General features: G+C 35.2%; 1 protein-coding gene across 1 annotated transcript in view; it reads left to right on the top strand.

Moving 5' to 3' along the window:
• The window catches only part of LOC108904651 (BMP-binding endothelial regulator protein), a 268,993-nt gene that overhangs the window by 233,084 nt on the left and 17,806 nt on the right, over positions 1 to 18,103 (top strand). Inside the window, exons 3-4 of the mRNA XM_018707285.1 lie at positions 1,073 to 1,160; positions 1,470 to 1,646. Of these exons, the coding sequence (XP_018562801.1) occupies positions 1,073 to 1,160; positions 1,470 to 1,646 (265 nt within the window). The remainder of the gene's footprint in view (positions 1 to 1,072; positions 1,161 to 1,469; positions 1,647 to 18,103) is intronic.

Here is an 18,103-nt window from a genome sequence, read left to right as displayed (position 1 = left end):
TTATTATTTATTATTTTACCTACTATTACTATTACTAATATTATTACCATCTTTAATTATTATTATTATTATTATTATTATTATTATTGGTAATAAAATACATAATAAATACAAAATAAAAACCATTGTTGTAACTATTGTACAGAAAATGTGATATATGTACATAAGTATGAGGGTTGCTTGGGGTATGCAGCAAAATAAATCTCTCAACAGTAAAAATAAAAGTATTTTATTGAAAACAAAGTTAATGAAAAAGAAGTGTTGTCGGGGCGACCATTCGCTGGAGAGTATTGGTATGGAGTCGCTCACATGTATATGTATCTGGTCCCGGCGCCAATCTGTCGTGGACCTTTCCTGAAACCCTGGTGCGTCCCGCGTCTGTTCTTTGTCCTTGCAACTATTAATTAGGTCCGGCGTCAGGCTGGCTCTCTCGACGTAATACTTAAAATGGGTCACTTGCGGACATGTGTACCCACCACAAGCATACCAACATTCATTTAAATCGAATAAAATATTTTAAGAGTTGTTTAAAAAAAATACCAATTTTCACTAGTTTTAAAGAAAAGAAGCAACTTTGGATAGCTGCTAAGTTTATTCAATTTGTTTCATTTTCATCCCAAGAATATGTCGTAGTCCTATGTACATATAATATTAGAATATCCTGTATAATGAGAATTACTAATTTTTAATTTAATCTGTCCCACATTCTAATATAATTTTGAGGAATTAAAACCAAGAAAAGTTATTCTGCTATTTGATTAGGTACCTACTTTATATGCATTTAATGTTTTTGAAGTACCTATTTTTTATGGTTATCACTTATAGTATAATCATTAATTGCAGCCAAACTTGGCTAGAATAGATAACAAAACCAATAATTTACACACTACCTATAATAACATGTATCGTATAAGTTATTTGTCTTCTGTACGTTGCAACTGATATTGGTGCAATTTTTTAAAGCAACTTTTAACTGTTTCCTAAATTGTAAATATTGTATCTTGTGCATTCATTATAAAATATAATCAGAATAAATATTAATACCAGAGAAATATATACTTTTTTCTTACAGAATGGATATGTCGAATGCGATAATGTGTGTCCAAGGATAGATGAATGTCATTTAGTAGTAGAAGATGATTGTTGCAAACGATGTAAAGGTAAGTTTGTAATGGACACTATAAAATATTAGGCATGTAAAACTAAATAAGCTAATTATTAACTAAAAGATTAGTTTAATTTTTAAAGTTGTTAGTTAAACGGATACTTATAACTTAAAAGGGTTTGAAAAAATTATCGTAACATATCCGAAATAAATGGGTAGCATTATTTTGAAATTCAATTAAAACAATCAACATTTGTTTCAAATTAAGTTACATAAGAATATAAGAATCTAGATAACATTTCAATTAACTTGTTAATGACTCTCTGCATTTGCACACTTTCTCATAAGCGTTATTTGTTCCCAGGTTGCATTTATAAAGGCATTTATCACCCAAGTCACACGGAATGGACGAGCTCTACTAACGCATGTAAAGTATTAAGATGTGAAGCAGGTGTTGTTACCGAGTCGGATTTGCATTGTCACACGCCCTGTGCGAACCCTCTGCCGCCTGAACCAGGAAAATGTTGTTCCACATGTCCAGGTACGGAACAAGTACATCAAAATATTTATACAGGGTAAAATTTTGAGAAAAAAAATAAATTTGTACATAAGAACTTCGTTCTCAATAAACGTGGTCCCAGCATTTGAACAATAAAATCAGTTATTATAAAAAAAATATAAATAAATATTAGTTTTGTTCCAGCAAGCTTCTAAAAATGTTGAAAACTGCCTTTGCACTAAAAAGTTGTTAGTGCGCTCATACTCTATTTATATTTATATAAAATATTACTATAAATAATAAATTTATATACAGTGCCTTCATAAATGTCCGAGTCACACGTGACCGCGACTGTTAGATAACCAAACTTACAATGGAGTCAGTGATTAACAGCAAATTCCCTAATGACAGAAAATAAGTCCAATGAACATTGAACTTTAATGTGCAAAATGTGTTTAATCTTTCAATAGAATTTTTTTTTACATTTTTACTTACAAATAACCATACTCAAGATATTTTGAATTTTTATCCCGTTCTATAATAAAAAAGTAAAGCGGTCCCGAGGTAATGTGTCAAAATTCATGGGTAGATTCCCGAAGCAAAAATATTGTGATTTAGCCGAACTTACCTTAGTCCAGAAGTTGATAGTTAACGAGATACAGGGTGTTAAATGTAAAATATTATTTTAGTGTTTTTTTCATTTATTCCTTAACAAATGCAAGTATCCTCGCAAAATTTTGGGGTTTGGAGTTCTTAAGTAGAGAAATTGAAATCTGTTCATATTTTGGTTAAAGTTCATAGAGGGCGCTAGGTGCAGTAGATTGAATGTGTTAAAAACGACATAACTTTTGTGTACTTTAAGGTATCTCATCTTTGGTATCAAATTTTCCAACTTTTTTTACTTTATGAAACTATCTGTCTCGCACCGTTTTCGAGATATTTGGCTTTGAAACTTCCAATGCTGTTGAATTAAATTACAATTAAGTAAGTACCTACCTATTATTAATTTAGCGGTAAAGTTTGGACGAAAATCAAATAATTGACGTTTTCCACTTGTCTTATTGCTGTTATTTGTATGCTAATTTCCATTAAGTATTATTCGTACCTAATTAAAATTACATCTTAATTCAAATTGTATGTACATAAATGTGAGATAGACTGCCGATACATCCATTTTTGGGGTTACATGAAATCAGTTGTTTATGAAGAAACTATAAACACCTGGGAAGATGTTTTAAATGCTGCAGTAATTTCGCCTTAAGGATTTATACTTTAAAATAAGACAATCTTTTAATAAACATATTGATAAATGTATTGAAGTTAGAGGTGGACATTTTGAGCAAAATTCAAAGTCTAGTACAAAATTACACAGTCCAAAAAAAATTTGAACGACCCTCTAACCCAAACACCATAATGTACTTTTACGAATTCGAATCCGAGGTTCAAATTTCTCAATTGGCTCTGGTTTCGAGATATCCTTATCTAAAAGTGCCAAAATCGCTATATTTTGACATATTTGAGGTTATGTTACATCGATAGGTAATTTTTTTTTGCTAAAATCATTAATGGGGTCTTAAAGTACTATACTTTAATTTATCCCGACATAATTTTTCGTCTTTGAGAAATCGCATATTGAAATTTAGTAGTTTGACTTATTATTTGATTTTTGAATATACCGACAACACAGCACCATAAACATAAATTCATCGGCACCCGGAAGTAGGAATCTTACATGTTTGTGGGGTCTTGATCATGAATCTAAACTTCAAAATACTCTATCACGTCAAATTTTGCAATAAACTTTAAAAAATGCATAAAAATTCGATATATGGTCGATATTTTACGCATTATATCAATCTGGACATGCATTTACACGCAAAAGAGGCTAATACGCTCAATCCCAAACTCACAAACCCTAAGCTCAAAAACCCTAAACTGCGCTGCGTTGTGAGTATATTCAGAAATCGAGAAATAAATCAAACTACTAAATTTCAACATGAGATTTTTCAAAGACAAAAAATGGTATCGGGATAAATCCAAGTTTGTTTTAAGGAAGTATAGTAGTTACTTTAAGACCCCATTAAAGGTTTCAGCAAAAAAAATACTTTTTCGTGTACATACTTCACATAACCTCAAATACCCTCTGGGTCCCGAAATTAATGCAACAAAATTTGGTCATAGATTCTTAGGACAAATTTAGGGGACCCGTATTTTATATTTTTGTCAAGTGGCCTCCTCTATCGGAGTTACAGCCCCCTGAAATCCGCCCCTAAGAATAGTCTTTTTTATATTTCAGAACCCTGTTGTACGAGAATCACTAAATTTGGTAGACAGGGGTTTTATGGCATATGGAATCTGATAGTGCTACGCTTTTTGGGGAATCCTCTTAAGGGCGCCGTATTCTTTAAATAACGGGCGTTCAAATAAAAACGTGGTCGAAGTTGGCTCTGACACATTGGACGTAGGGAGTAGCTTATAGCGACCAACATAACCTCATTTTTCAACGAGCTGTATAGCAGCTGTCAGTTTCAATAACGTTAATGACTATATAACTTTATTTTAAAGAATAATCGTGATAACAATAACAAACAATTCGGAAAGTGTCCCCCTCGTTATAACAATAAATTAAAGCAGCTGCTGAAAGTGTCCCCCTCCTTGTTCCAAGCACTTTTCACACCTGTTCCTCAAAGAATTAAAGACATTTTCTAAGATGCTCGGGGTATTGTTAATTTCATGAATCTTGTCTGTAAGTCGAGCCTGCAGATGGTTTAAATCAGGAATAGGCAGTTCAAAAATAGTGTTTTTAAGGTAAGGCCACAAAAAGAAATCACATTGGCGTAATATCACATGACCTCGGTGGAAATTTATGTTCAGCATTGAGACTTATTAGTCGATTTTGGAAAACTTCCCTCAACATATTCATCGTCTCGCCTGCCGTATGTGCCCTTGCGCCATCTTGTTGAAAGTAAAAGTTTGTAATTTCGTTTTCTTCCAGCTGGTTAACGAAAGGAGCGATAATTTCTTCTCTATACCTTTGCGCAGTAAGAGTAGGTACCATTAAAAAAATAGGTCCATAAATCCTCCTTCGATTGAGAGCACACCAAACTCCAATTTTTTGAGCGTGTAGAGGGCCCTCGACAAAAAAGTTATCTGATTTTTCAGAAGACCACATTCTCATATTCTGTGAGTTTACGTAACCACTTAAATGAAACCAGGCTTCATCAGAAAAAAAGGTGATATTATGAAGTTCACCGTAGTTGTTTAAAAATCATTCACAAAATACAGCCCGTCGCGGAAAATCAACTTCATGAAGTTCTTGCTGACAAGTTAAACGATAGGAGAACAAACGCAAATCTTTTTTTAACACTGTGTGGCAGGTACCGACTGATACTCCCACCATTTGTGATAAAACACGTACAGAAGTTTTTGACGCATTTTCCATTATTTGTTGGACATTTTCTTTTAATTCTTCAGTCCGCTTTTTAGGTCGGCCGCTTCCTTCTTTTCTTGTTACACTGCCCGTTTCACGGAAAACATTAACACAACGCTGAACTGCACTTTGAAAAATTTTGTACTCAACAACGCCGGGAAATTGATTTTGAAATTCTATGAAACATTCCTCAATAGAATACTTCCATATTCCATCAATCTTGCGTCCATTTCTAAAGTAGGACTCTATGATAAACACTTTTTGTTCTTGAGAAAACACCATTTTAAACGCTTTTTAAAACGAAAATATTCAAATTGATAGCGGCAATATTGCGCTTTGACAGATGACGTTTAAGTTCATTTGCTATACGCTACGCCCTACGTCCAAATTTTCAGAACCAACTTGACCACGTTTTTATTTGAACGTTCGTTAGTATTTTCCACAAAGACAGATAATTTCAAACATTTAATAACTGAATAATCTACAGCTTATCAAATAATAGGAATGTTATGTCATGCCAACTGAGTATTTTCAAAGACGCCGCAGTAAAACTAATAAACAGGTACAAAACGCCATCAAACCATCAAGGTTTTAGGTACTGAAATCTACGAAAATACTAACTTTTTTATATATAACTCGACATGTAAATATTCTTATAACATTTACTTGCTTAGATATACATATAAAAGTGTTTACTTTTATTTATAAGTACCTACGTGAAAATAATTCTTAAAGTGTCTGGTTAGGATAACAGTAGACGCGTGTTTTACAAACGCTTTTTTTAGTTATCATTTTATTTGAGTAAATTTAAATAGTAAAAATGAAAGACGACAGACTGAAACGCATCGAGCAACAGTTACTAGTGGAGATGTCGCAAGCAATGACGAAGCTGTTCGCGAAGAGTGAACCGCGGAGACCGACGACGAGAACACCCAAATCGCGTTCGCAAGACCGATCGCGAAGCCGTGACAGTGACAGTGGTCAGAGCTTGTATCACCAACGTTTTGGTGACCGCGCTCCGTGCACGTATCGTCCGGGAAACGAGGGAAACGAGACGGGCAGTCGGTGATGGCGAACAGCGACCCGTGCCCGATTCCGCGCCGTTTGTACGTTACGGATACGTACTCCAAGGTCCAGTTTCTCGTCGATACGGGTGCTGATCTTTGTGTATATCCGCGTGCGCTAGTGAAATCGTACGGCACAGTGATAATGACATTAAACCTCCGGTTGCGTCGTTGTTTTACATCGCAATTTGTCGTCGCTGACGTCTCTAAACCGATAATTGGTCAGACTTTTTATCTTTCTATGGACTACTGGTGGACGTGCGCAACAAAGGACTGTTTAACGAAACAACGCAAATTACGTCTCCAGGCCAACTCGCGCATACCACGACACCCTCAGTGAGAACGATTTCCGGAGAATCCGTGTTTCATCGCCTACTCAAGAAGTATTCGGACATTACGCGTCCCGCAGCTCCCTCTGCGGTTGTACAACACCAAACCAGGCACTACATCGAAACAACAACTGGTCCCCCCGTCGCTGAGAAGCTGCGTAGATTAGCGCCAGACAAATTGCGGGCAGCGAAAAAGGAATTCGACGATATGCTGAAATTAGGTATCGTCCGTCCTTCGAGCAGTGCGTGGGTGTCACCCTTACACCTCGTGCCGAAAAAGGATGAAGAATGGCGACCATGTGGCGATTATCGTAGGCTTAACGCACGAACACGTCCAGACCTATATCATGTGCGACATATTCAGGACTTCGCACAATCTCTTCGAGGTAGGAAATTATTTTCGACCATCTACCTGATTCGCGCATTTCATCAAATCCCCATCGCGGAAGAAGACAATCCCAAGACGGCTATTACGACACCTTTCGGGTTATTTGAGTTCACGCATATGACCTTTGGGTTACGCAATGCAGCTCAACCCTTTCAACGCTTCATCGAGGAAGTTTTACGCGACTTGGATTTCTGCTACGCGTACATCGACGACATCCTTGTAGCTTCATCGTCTGAAGAGGAACACCTACGTCACTTGGAAACACTGTTTCAGCGGCTGCGGAAGTACGGCGTCGTAATTAACTCCGCAAAGTACGTGTTCGGACAAAGCGAAGTGAAATTCCTCGGTTATCTGGTGTCAAGTGAGGGCACACGGCCGCTTCCCGAAAAGGTCGAGGCAATAAAAGACTACCAACTGCCTACGACAATAAAGCAATTACGACAATTCCTTGGCACCCTTAACTTCTACCGACGGTTTGTACCCAACGCAGCAGGTACCCAGGCGCCACTGAATGACCTGCTTAAAGGGGATGTGAAAGGGAAAGCACCCATAAATTGGACAAAATACGCGAAAAGTGCTTTCGAGGCGGCTAAAGCGAGCTTAGCACAGGCAGCTCTACTCGCGCACCCCGGCGAAAATACGCAAATCGCTCTAGTCTGTGACGCTTCTGACTTTGCAATTGGTGCCGTTGTGCAACAAAAAGTTGAGAACGATTGGGAACCGCTAGGGTATTTTTCAAAAAAACAACCCAGCTCAGTGCAAATACGCTGCTTACGACCGCGAACTTCGTGCGATTTACGAAGCAGTTAAATACTTCCGGCATATGGTCGAGGGAAGAACATTCGTGATTTACACCGACCATAAGCCTCTTACGTTTGCCTTCGCGAAAAAGTCAAGTCAGTGTACACCGCGAAAATTCCGCTATCTAGACTTCATTGGCCAGTTTACGACAGACATTCGTCACATGGCTGGTCGCGAGAACGTTGTAGCGGATGCTTTGTCCAGGGTAAACGAGATATGCGCGACTTTCGACTATGAGGCACTCGCAGCATCACAACAAAATGACAACGAAATTAAGGAGTACATCATAGAGTAGTGTTTGACTCGATGCATCGTCTTTTGCATCCCGGTATTAATGCTACAGTCAAGCTCCTTACGCAACGTTTCGTCTGGCCGTCAATAAAGCGTGATAGTAGACGATGGGCACGTTGCTGCGTCGAATGTCAACGCGCAAAAGTAACGCGACACGTGACTTCTCCGACAGGTTCATTTCAACCTTCGTCAACGAGATTCGAACATATCCACGTGGATATCGTCGTGATGCCGCCATCCGAGGGCTACCGCTACTGCTTAACCTGCGTAGACCATTTCACCAGGTGGCCAGAAGCAATCCCGCTAGAGAATCAGGAGGCAGAAACTGTAGCTCGCGCTTTATATGCAAATTGGATATGCAGATTTGGATCACCCCTGCGAATAACGACGGATTAGGGTCAACAGTTCGAATCGCACCTATTCAGACGCCTGAATAGTTTACTAGGTACGATTCATCTCCGAACCACCGCATATCAACGTTTTTTTTATCAGCGTTTTCACCGCCAATTAAAAGCAGCGATAAAATGCCATCAAAACGATCGATGGATGAGCATTCTTCCCACTGTGCTATTGGGAATACGTGCAGCATGGAAAGAAGACATTCGCGGCCGAGATGGTGTACGGACAACATCTACGTCTACCCGGAGAATTTCTTCATTCACGCAGGACAAACGAAGAGCTCAGCACCGAAGCGAATTTTGTTAAGGACCTCAGACGTCATATGGAAAGTTTACGTCCAGCCGCAGTTAAACGCCATGGCGAGAAGACGCCGTTTTTAAAGACTTGGCAACAGCGACACATGTTTTTGTGCGTGCCGACGGCGTTAAAACTCAACTGCAGAATCCATATGATGGTCCGTTTACAGTGATTAAACGCGACGACAAAACATTCACGGTGCTAGTGCGTGGTCGCGAAGTTAAAGTGTCCATAGACAGAGTCAAACCTGCGTATTGTTTGAATGATGCGGCAGCTACCAGGGACGAGAACAATAGCCTTCCATCAACTTCTGCCCCATTATCCGTGCCAACCACACCCAAGGCAATTACCACTAGGTCCGGTAGAAGGGTCCGTTTCCCTGACCGACTGCAAATTCCGTGATGGAATCCATACTGGCAGGGGGGTGTGTGAGTACACATGTTCGCAAGTGACCCATTTTTAAGCACAACGTCAAGAACGCCGCCGGACGCACCACGGTGTTCCCGGAAGACGACCCCTGCAGAGTGGCGCCAAGGAGCAGTCACTCTCCAGCAAACCCTCAAACCGTCAACACGTCTTTTTCCACAATTTAGTTTTCAATAAAATAGTTTATTTTACCGTTGAGAGAGCGTTTTATTCTTGCTGTACAGCGAAATCAACCCTCAGAATAAACAGAACACCAAGGATTTTATTTTTGTGCTTACTTTGGTTCTACACGTTTTACTTTTCAAGATTTCAGTACCTAAAAACGACAGAAATTTTACTATTTCTTCGTCAGAGATATGGCCACCTTAAAACACTTTCCTGGGTCTTTTTAACCAAAAAAATTTGGTCGCATATTTGAATTTCTTAAAAATTATCGGTTCCCTAGAATGCCATTGAATTTAGAAACTTTTTTGTTGCTTGATATTTTTTTCGTAAAGGCCATGTTTTTGAGAAAAATGGCGAATCGCGATATGCACTTGATCACATTTTGAAATTTTTCTCGAAAACATCGCGTTTTACGAAAAATGTAGCAACGAACAAAAAAGTTTCGAAATTTAATGGCTTTCTAGCGGACTTATAATTTTTAAGAAATTTAAATATGCGAGCAAATTTTTTCGGCTCCAAAGACAATGGGGCCTACGAAAAAGTGTCTTAAGAGGGTTCCCCGCCAAAAAGCGTGGCACTATCAGATTCCAGTGTTTTGAGATATAAAAAAAAGACTATTCTTGGAGGCGGATTTCACGGGGCTGTAAAAAACTTGGAAAAATTAAAAATACGGTTCCCTAAATTTGTTTTAAGAATATGACCAAATTTTGTTGCATTAATTTCGGGACACCGTGTATATAAATAAAATCCCGATTTTGGCACTCTTAGGGTTAAAATATTTCGAAAACCAGAGCCAATTGAGAAATTTGGACCTCGCATTCGAATTTAGCGCACCAAAATCCTTTGGGAAAGTGTATTTATGTTGTTGGATTAAAATCTTATCGGCTTGTGTTGTTTAATGAGGGGTTTAAGATGGAAACAGGCAACATTTGAGATGTTCTATCTTTTTCTGATTTTTTTTTACATATGCATATCGCTTTTTTAAGGGTAAGAAATGTGTTTTAAGTGATTTAGCTAGATCATTTATAAAAAGAGTAATTTACTTTAGCTTTTCTAGTTCTAGTAATGGCTTGAATGTAATTGAATAATAATATTCATAATATCCAGCGTATAATCATAATAATGGTCATTAGATCATATACAAGAGTTAATGAGGAGTTTGTTAAGCAGTTTGCTGTGTGGTAATGATGGCTGGCTATAGTAACATCGGAATAACATTGCCTTATCATCACCACTAATTAATTAATGTTAATAGTACGTGTGTGTATATTATAATATTGTAGTTTGTTTGAAATAAGGAATCAATCGCCCTAGATGATACATGATTTTCTCGACTGGTACTGAAATTTTTTAGGTTGTCATGTAAGTCACCTCATACTTACTGTGCCATTATTGCAATTACTAAAATGATATTTCTTTTATTTTATTAAATATGTAATATTTTCATATTGCGATATTTTCACTTTTAAAAAGAAACTTGAATATAATATTATTTATAGTCAATGAGGCCGTTAGAAATTATAATAAAATACTGAAATAATGCAACTAAAATATAGAATAATGCTCAAAATCAATAATACCTAACCTTAAATTTTTCTGAATTTTTTTTGCCGGTTCCATTGTCCACTTGCATTTTTAATCGCATATGCAAAATTGGCTAATTAGGTCTTTATAATACTGAAAATATCCCTGATTAATATCACAGACAAAATACCTATCCCTCCAGACAGCTACTGGATTAGGACAGCAGTTTCAAATTTCCGAATTGCTGATAGAGTACACCACCAGCAGTACTTTAAAGCTGTTTTACATTGACAATTTATTGATAATTAATTAATGAAGTCGCTTCATCAAGAAATTGGACAAGTGTAATATACCAAATCAGCTGTCAAATAACTTTATCAATTTATTTATCAAGTTTTTGACGAATTAAAGCATGTTCTAATTTTCGTCAATTTCTTCGTGAAGTTCGGAAGTACCAACCCAACAGATTTCCAGCCTCAGATCAGTAATGAGGTTATGTTATTGGAATATGAAAATAATTGTGTGGCGTCGTACTAGTTTTGCATTGTTTTTACTGATTTACAGTACAGTACAACACTAATATTTATATAATATGTGTCAGAATGGTACCGCTGTTGTATCACTACAATTATGAGTGGAAAGGTGACATTTTTGAAATTTATTTGCTTCTTTGATTCATTGGTAGAACTGATTCATACGTCAAAAAACTTGACAAAGTCCGTAGCAGTGTAAAACCACACTGTTTAACAATAAATTCGTGAATTAATTGATGAATAAATTGTCAATGTAAAACAGTTATTGGAAAGATTCAAATAATAGAGTGGGCCGGCATTCTTAGACAAAGCATGCGTATCCTAGCAACACATGAAACCTGTAAGGCAATCTTGTCACGCGGACGCACAGATTTATTTTGGACACTGTATTACTTTATTTACTTACTTAAATGTATGATGTAGATATTGATAGAAATGTTTTATAGAATGAACGAATACCTATGTAGTCAACTTAAGATGATCGGATATTCTGCATCGGTGTCACAGTTAGGTTATTTAATCATAATTTCATTAATTACCTAGCTAATATTTTCATTTTTTGGTATTGAAATGTTGCAGAAAATATAGTTCCAAATAGATACATAAGTAAATTCATAATAATATTTTAAACAGCTAGTACCTAGGTACCTAATATGATTTTTTTAAATATTTGATAATGCCGTCATATTATTAAATATTATAAATTTATTTAATATTCAAGGTGAGTCATTAGTACGTCGCAGAATGTAGGTACAGGGTTTTTGTTTGTATTTTTCAGGATTTCAGGATTATTAAATATTTCGTTCTGTATTTTTTCTCTCAATACTTAAATATTGAGGTCGTTAGTAATCTATTTTGTTGAAGTGTCCCCACAAAAACATGTGTAAGGGATTGAGATCGGGGTTGTTATCTGATCACCTAAGATTTATAATAATATTTTTTACAGTATTTGTTGAAGGGATTCTTCCTCTAAAATAAATTTGCCGATATTCCTCCCGAAATCTTTTCATCATCAGAAGAACCCATTTTATATATTTTTTAAATTGAAATGGGTTGTTCTGATTATGGTAAATCCCAGCTTTTTTAAAGGAAGGTCGTTTCGGTCATTTTTGTCTGATGGGGTGCGAGGGAGACAGAGTTATAGTGTGCGACAGAGATAGATTGATTGTTTCGTCATACAGGGCTTTTATCCTCTCTATTTCTGCTGTCTTCAGGAGTCTCAGGGGCTTCCCCAGGGGTTTAAAAAGACACCTAGGGGGGGGGGGGGCGTGGGGTAGAAAACAGTTTTTGCTCGTAACTCGGAAATGGCTGAAAATATAAAAAAATCTCCCCCTGGTCCTGAGTAGAGCGCTCGGCGGGTGAGGCAGGACAAGGCGTCACAACATATGAGAGAAAAATAAAAACAGTTATTGCTTGTACCTCGGAAACGACTCGAAATATTAAAAAATCTCCCTTGGTAGGATATTACTGATCGAGTGCAAAAGGTCCGAAGTCCTCATATCGAAATAAAAAAAAATTCGGGACCAAGGGTGTGTGACATCATAGACAGACTAAAAAAGTGATTATAATCCGGAAACACTGCGTAGAATCAATAAAATAACTGGAAAAATCTCCCCACACACCTGGCTTTGATTGTCCGTTCTGCGTTTAATGCAAAAGGTCCGAAGTTCGTATGTCGAAAATAAATTTCGGAAACAAGAAATCATACAATAGAAATGACCTTATAACTCGGAAACGGTGCGTTGAATCGAAAAAATAATAAAGAAAATCTCCCCACACGCGTGGTTCTGATTGTCCATTCTGCGTTGAATGCAAAAGGTCCGAAGTCCGTATGACGAAAAACAAAAAAGTTTGTCAAAAATTGCAACAGCAGGTTACAACAATTTTATTAAATACCATTTTCGGGAAAATTAAAAATTAAGGAAATTTTACGTTTAATTTTTAACACCCTATGTCACAAATATGAATACTGCCAATGACATCCATGATACGCAACACTTGTGTCAAGAAATTGAAATCTTTTACGTGATAAAATACAAATATTCAATAAAAAATATATGATTCACAACATTTTATACAACCTGTAAAATTCAATTTTTTTAACATAGATGTTAATATCGTACCAAATTGGAAGTCAACGCACAAATCTAAAAACATTTCAAGTTTTTAAATTCTTCAATTCCAAGGCGAATTCATATAATATAAATAATAAATTAGGTAAATTCATAGTTTCAATTCTAACTTAATTTATTTTATTTAGCATTTAACACAAATGTCATTTCCAAACAAAAGATAAGTCATATATACGTAACTCTTCAATTATATTTAAATATATTAAATTTATTTGTATGCCCAATTTTTACTTGGCAACACTGCCACCTCTATAACTGTCGTCTATTACCGAGTAGAAGAGTTACCAGGTTAAATTTTATTGCTGGATGTCAGCTCAGAAAAGCCTGCATCCTTTTCGGGTTGCTAATTTTCAGCATTTAACACGCGGTCTGTAGCGATGAGCTATATTGTCTGTGGTAATATATTGTTTAGAGTTGTTTATTTGTGGTATAGTTTTCGGTTTTTTTTCTTATTTATAGGGTATTAAAAATGAAATACACCCTTGCGCCAAAAGGATCAGTCAATGATTATTTTTGTGAAATTTAAATTACTCTTTTTGCAAATAACCTTACAAATATGAGGCACTTTTAATATTTTCAAATATTTTTGTTTCTTTTTCTACTGGAAAAATTTTCGAGCATATATCTAATAATTTAATCACAAATTTCTTAAGCTCTGTGCTTTTAAGGACGGGATTTTGTACAAAAAATATCGCCCAGTGTGAGTCACGAAGCGGGACCCCGGCAAGTGCTTCTCTAGCTTCTAGCGGCCAACGCTTCAAGCTGTGTTTTTTAACCGAACGACTAACAAGTCTAATAATTTACGCTGGATCGATTTTCCAGGAACGGCTCCAATTTGTGTATATACAATCTTATAAGGAAAGAGACTAAAGATTTTATTAATCAGTAATAGATTACCGAGGACAATAATATTTTTTTTATTAAGTAGGCAATAATTTTTAGTTAATAAGCTTAAACAATCTTATAATTACTATTCCTTCATTATAAAAGCAGAAATTCGATTTTTAAAATTACATGTAGTTTCTTCTTCAAATGTGACCTTAAAACAAGTATAACATGGAATAGTCAACAGTCTAATGTTTATATTTTCACATAAATAGTTAATGTAAATTAACTGCTAGGTATTTTCAGTAAAAATATATACCTAACCTGAATTATTTTTTTACTTTGGCGAGTCGTATTAACTTAAAAAACACTGCTTAATTACTAAAATATATAGAAACTTGCTACTAATTACGTTTGGAGAGTAATATGTATAGGCATAAAATATATCTAAAATACTATTGTATATATTTAGTCCATTGAAATGAAGGCTGAACCTCCATTTTTTCCTCTGTCGATCAAACCTGGGCGCACATATGTTTTCGACCCTCAGGAATCCGAATCCGCAAAAAATTTTGACCTAGGTGGTCAAGCAAGGGGTCAAAAGGTCAAAAGCCGTAAAAAATAAGTTTTTTCGCGAATATCTCGTAAACTACGGCAAGTAGCAAAAAAATAATTGCACCATCGTGTTCCCAGGGAAATTTTACATCGATTTTATGCTATTACTTATTAAAATTAAATAAATTTATGTCATGTTTGGACAATTACTAAGAAAGAGAGGGGAAGGCATTTGGGAAGTACGCGCACGCTACATGTATCGGCTGACTCGAAGCGACAGCTCTAGCAGGTGCGATTCTTTCGAATATAATGCGTTTTCAAATATAATTAGCCTGCAGTTGTAGGATCTGAGTTAATTGCCAGATACACTTACTTTAATTTTTAAATGGAAAACCAAAAATAATACTAATGAAGAACAGAAAAAAAACTTTTTTAGAACGAAATACTTATTGGAAAAATGAAATATAGTGCTCTGAAAAATCGACTAAAAGTTTATTCTACAAATACTTGTTCATAAAAAAAGTCAAAATTTGTATAAACAATTGTTCCCAGAATGACAACTTTTTATTTCTAAATTTTGAAGACTTTTGAGGAATTGAATAATGAATAAAATAAGCCTAGTAGTCCGGGTGAATTAGTTTTTTTTTCAATAATCGGGCCTACCTCGAATTTTATGGGTTTAAAATTAAGTAAAAAATACACAGAATAAAAGCCTAAATTTGTGTATTTGTAGATGTCGAGCGTCATATTGTTTATAACAAAAGAAAATAAAATAATTGCTTTTTTTCAGTTTTTCGCTTAGATCTCCGAAAATAAGCCTCTAATCGACATGAGGTATACTTATTGATTTTGTTCCTAAGGAAATTTGCTACAAGGGTAGGCTTTTGCGAAAGTTCGCAAAATTTTTTTATTTTGCAACTTAAAAATCTGAAATTTACACAGACGCGAGATAATGTAATTACCTTTAGATCCTTTCTTGTCGAATTTCGATATCTTGACTTGGGCAGAAGATACACGCGCTAGCGTTTTCGACAATATAATTTTGCAATACGCCGCCATTTTTTTTTGGGGGTCCGGATTGCAGGTATTTGTTAACCACCCCAACAGTTATCTTTTCCTGTAGTTTCATCCAATTTCAGTCAAATTTGTTATTTTTATTTAATTCTGAAAATTTAGTACATTTTTCTATTCACCGCTAATTTTGCAATATAAAAAAAATTTTGCGAACTTTCGCAAAAGCCTACCCTTGTAGCAAATTTCCTCAGGAACAAAATCAATAAGTATACCTCATGTCGATTAGAGGCTTATTTTTGGAAATATAAGCAAAAAACTGAAAAAAAGCAATTATTTTATTTTCTTTTTTGTACCTACCTAGCCTTATTTGAAACAATAATGAAAATCTGCAAACACATCTTCATTGACACTTTTTGCCCTCTATCCGATTTCTTATACAACGTTTCGCCTTTCCGGGGCTATCATCAGGTTAATTTTTTTAAGTATAGTTGCAGTTTTGGTAGCAATTCATGATGTTTTTCACATACAACAAACAGCAAGTTTAAATTTTAACATTTCGTTCTGTATTTGACCTTCCATCTTCAGGTGTCCAAACTTCCAAATCTCTTTATTTTGGATCAGTTAAATGTTTAGAAGGCTTTTTTATAAGGGTTTAAGCCAAACTACATTAAAATACTAAGTTTCAAAAATATGAAATAGTTATTTTTTCTTTGACACCATTTCTTAGTAGTTACATCAAAAGAGAAATGGGGTCAAAAAAAACAACTATCTCATATTTTCGAAAGTTAGTATTTTAACGTAAGTTTGGTTATCTCACAATTTTTTTAATTTAGCATTTAAACGTAAGTTTAACCCTTACAAAAAGGTCTTCTAAATATTCTACTGAGCCAAAACTCAAAACAAAGAGATACAAATCTATGTTAGGACACCTGAAGATGGAAGGCCAAATAAAGAACGAAACGTTAAAATTTAAACTTGTTGTTTGGTGTGTGTTTGACAAGAAAAAATAAATTAATTATATTTTTAAAAATTTCAGTTTTTCCCAAATATGTATTTCAAAAATAAATTGAGATATTCTTGACTTCTTGGTACCATATTTTTAGCCTCCTAATTGCGTAACTTTGTTTTAATTTAACCTTTGTAAGTATCTCTTATAGAGATGGGAAAAGATTGGGTCTTTTGATTTTGAGGGTTTGAACCCGGTTTAAACCCATTTGAAAAGACCCGGTTTAAACCCAAACCCTCTTTTTAACTGTTTTGTATAAAAAGGGTTAGTTATCAGTTATGCAATCAAAGAATTTCCAAACTATGTCTTTGCCTCGACGCATTTATTAATATTAGGTACAGAATTAAAAATTAAAATTCTTAAAAACTTGAGAGCTTTCCAGTACCTAAGTAGGGTGGGGTCAATATTTGACATTTTAATCTGCTTTGAGGCTATAAAATGGCGCGAAATTTAAATTATTGAAAAGACCGGGTCTAAATGAAAAGACCGGACCCGGTTTAAATCCTCTCGACACAACTCTAATCTCTTATAATAAAAGAGAAGCGAGACACCCATGGTGAGCCTCTTGAATGACTCACCCTGTATACATCGAGGAGTAACGCAGGGCAGCAAAGTTTTAGTGCCGCTGTCGTATGTTATGCTTTAACAGAAAATACAAAAATATATATTTTTTGCAACGCGATAGGACATAAGGAGCATATTTGAAAAATATTTTGTTCTGGAATTCCCCGCCACATCAAACTTATATTTTTTGTAATGAAATATCACTTTATTCTCATATTTGCATTTAGTTCATTTTAAGAAGGCAAAAAAGGAAATGTAAAGACCCGACTTGTAGGTATACCTAATGGAAGCTCAAGAAAAGAAATTAAAAAAATAAACATTTTAAATTCAATGTCTTTTTTTATTACACTAAGTGACTAAAAATAAGTTGATTGTTAAGACGATATGAAATTAAAATTGTGTAAGTTATATTCATATTCAAGAATGAATAACTTTTTTGGTGGTCACTTTTTTCATTAAATATCCACTGGTTTCCTCCTTATCGGTAAGTAGCTACTGATTTGTAGATTGAAAAAGAAATCTACCCGAGCCAGACTAATTTTTAAGTTGTAAATTTATTTTGAAGCTACCAAGGCTAGAACATAAATAACGATTTTATGTAGGACACCCTGTACGTAAAATTTAATCTTTATTCTTAATAAAGAAAAATTAGTACATATTATTGGTTTTTTATGCGTTATATTTTCGTCCTACTTAAGCTTTACAAAATCTTATTACTTAGGTACTTTTAAAAAATTACCCATATTTATATATCAA

The sequence above is a fragment of the Anoplophora glabripennis genome, unplaced genomic scaffold (assembly GCF_000390285.2).
Source record: "Anoplophora glabripennis isolate ALB-LARVAE unplaced genomic scaffold, Agla_2.0 scaffold210, whole genome shotgun sequence".
NCBI lineage: Eukaryota > Metazoa > Arthropoda > Insecta > Coleoptera > Cerambycidae > Anoplophora > Anoplophora glabripennis.
The sequence above is the reverse complement of the archived record's forward strand: the minus strand, read 5'-3'. Positions and strand labels throughout refer to the sequence as shown.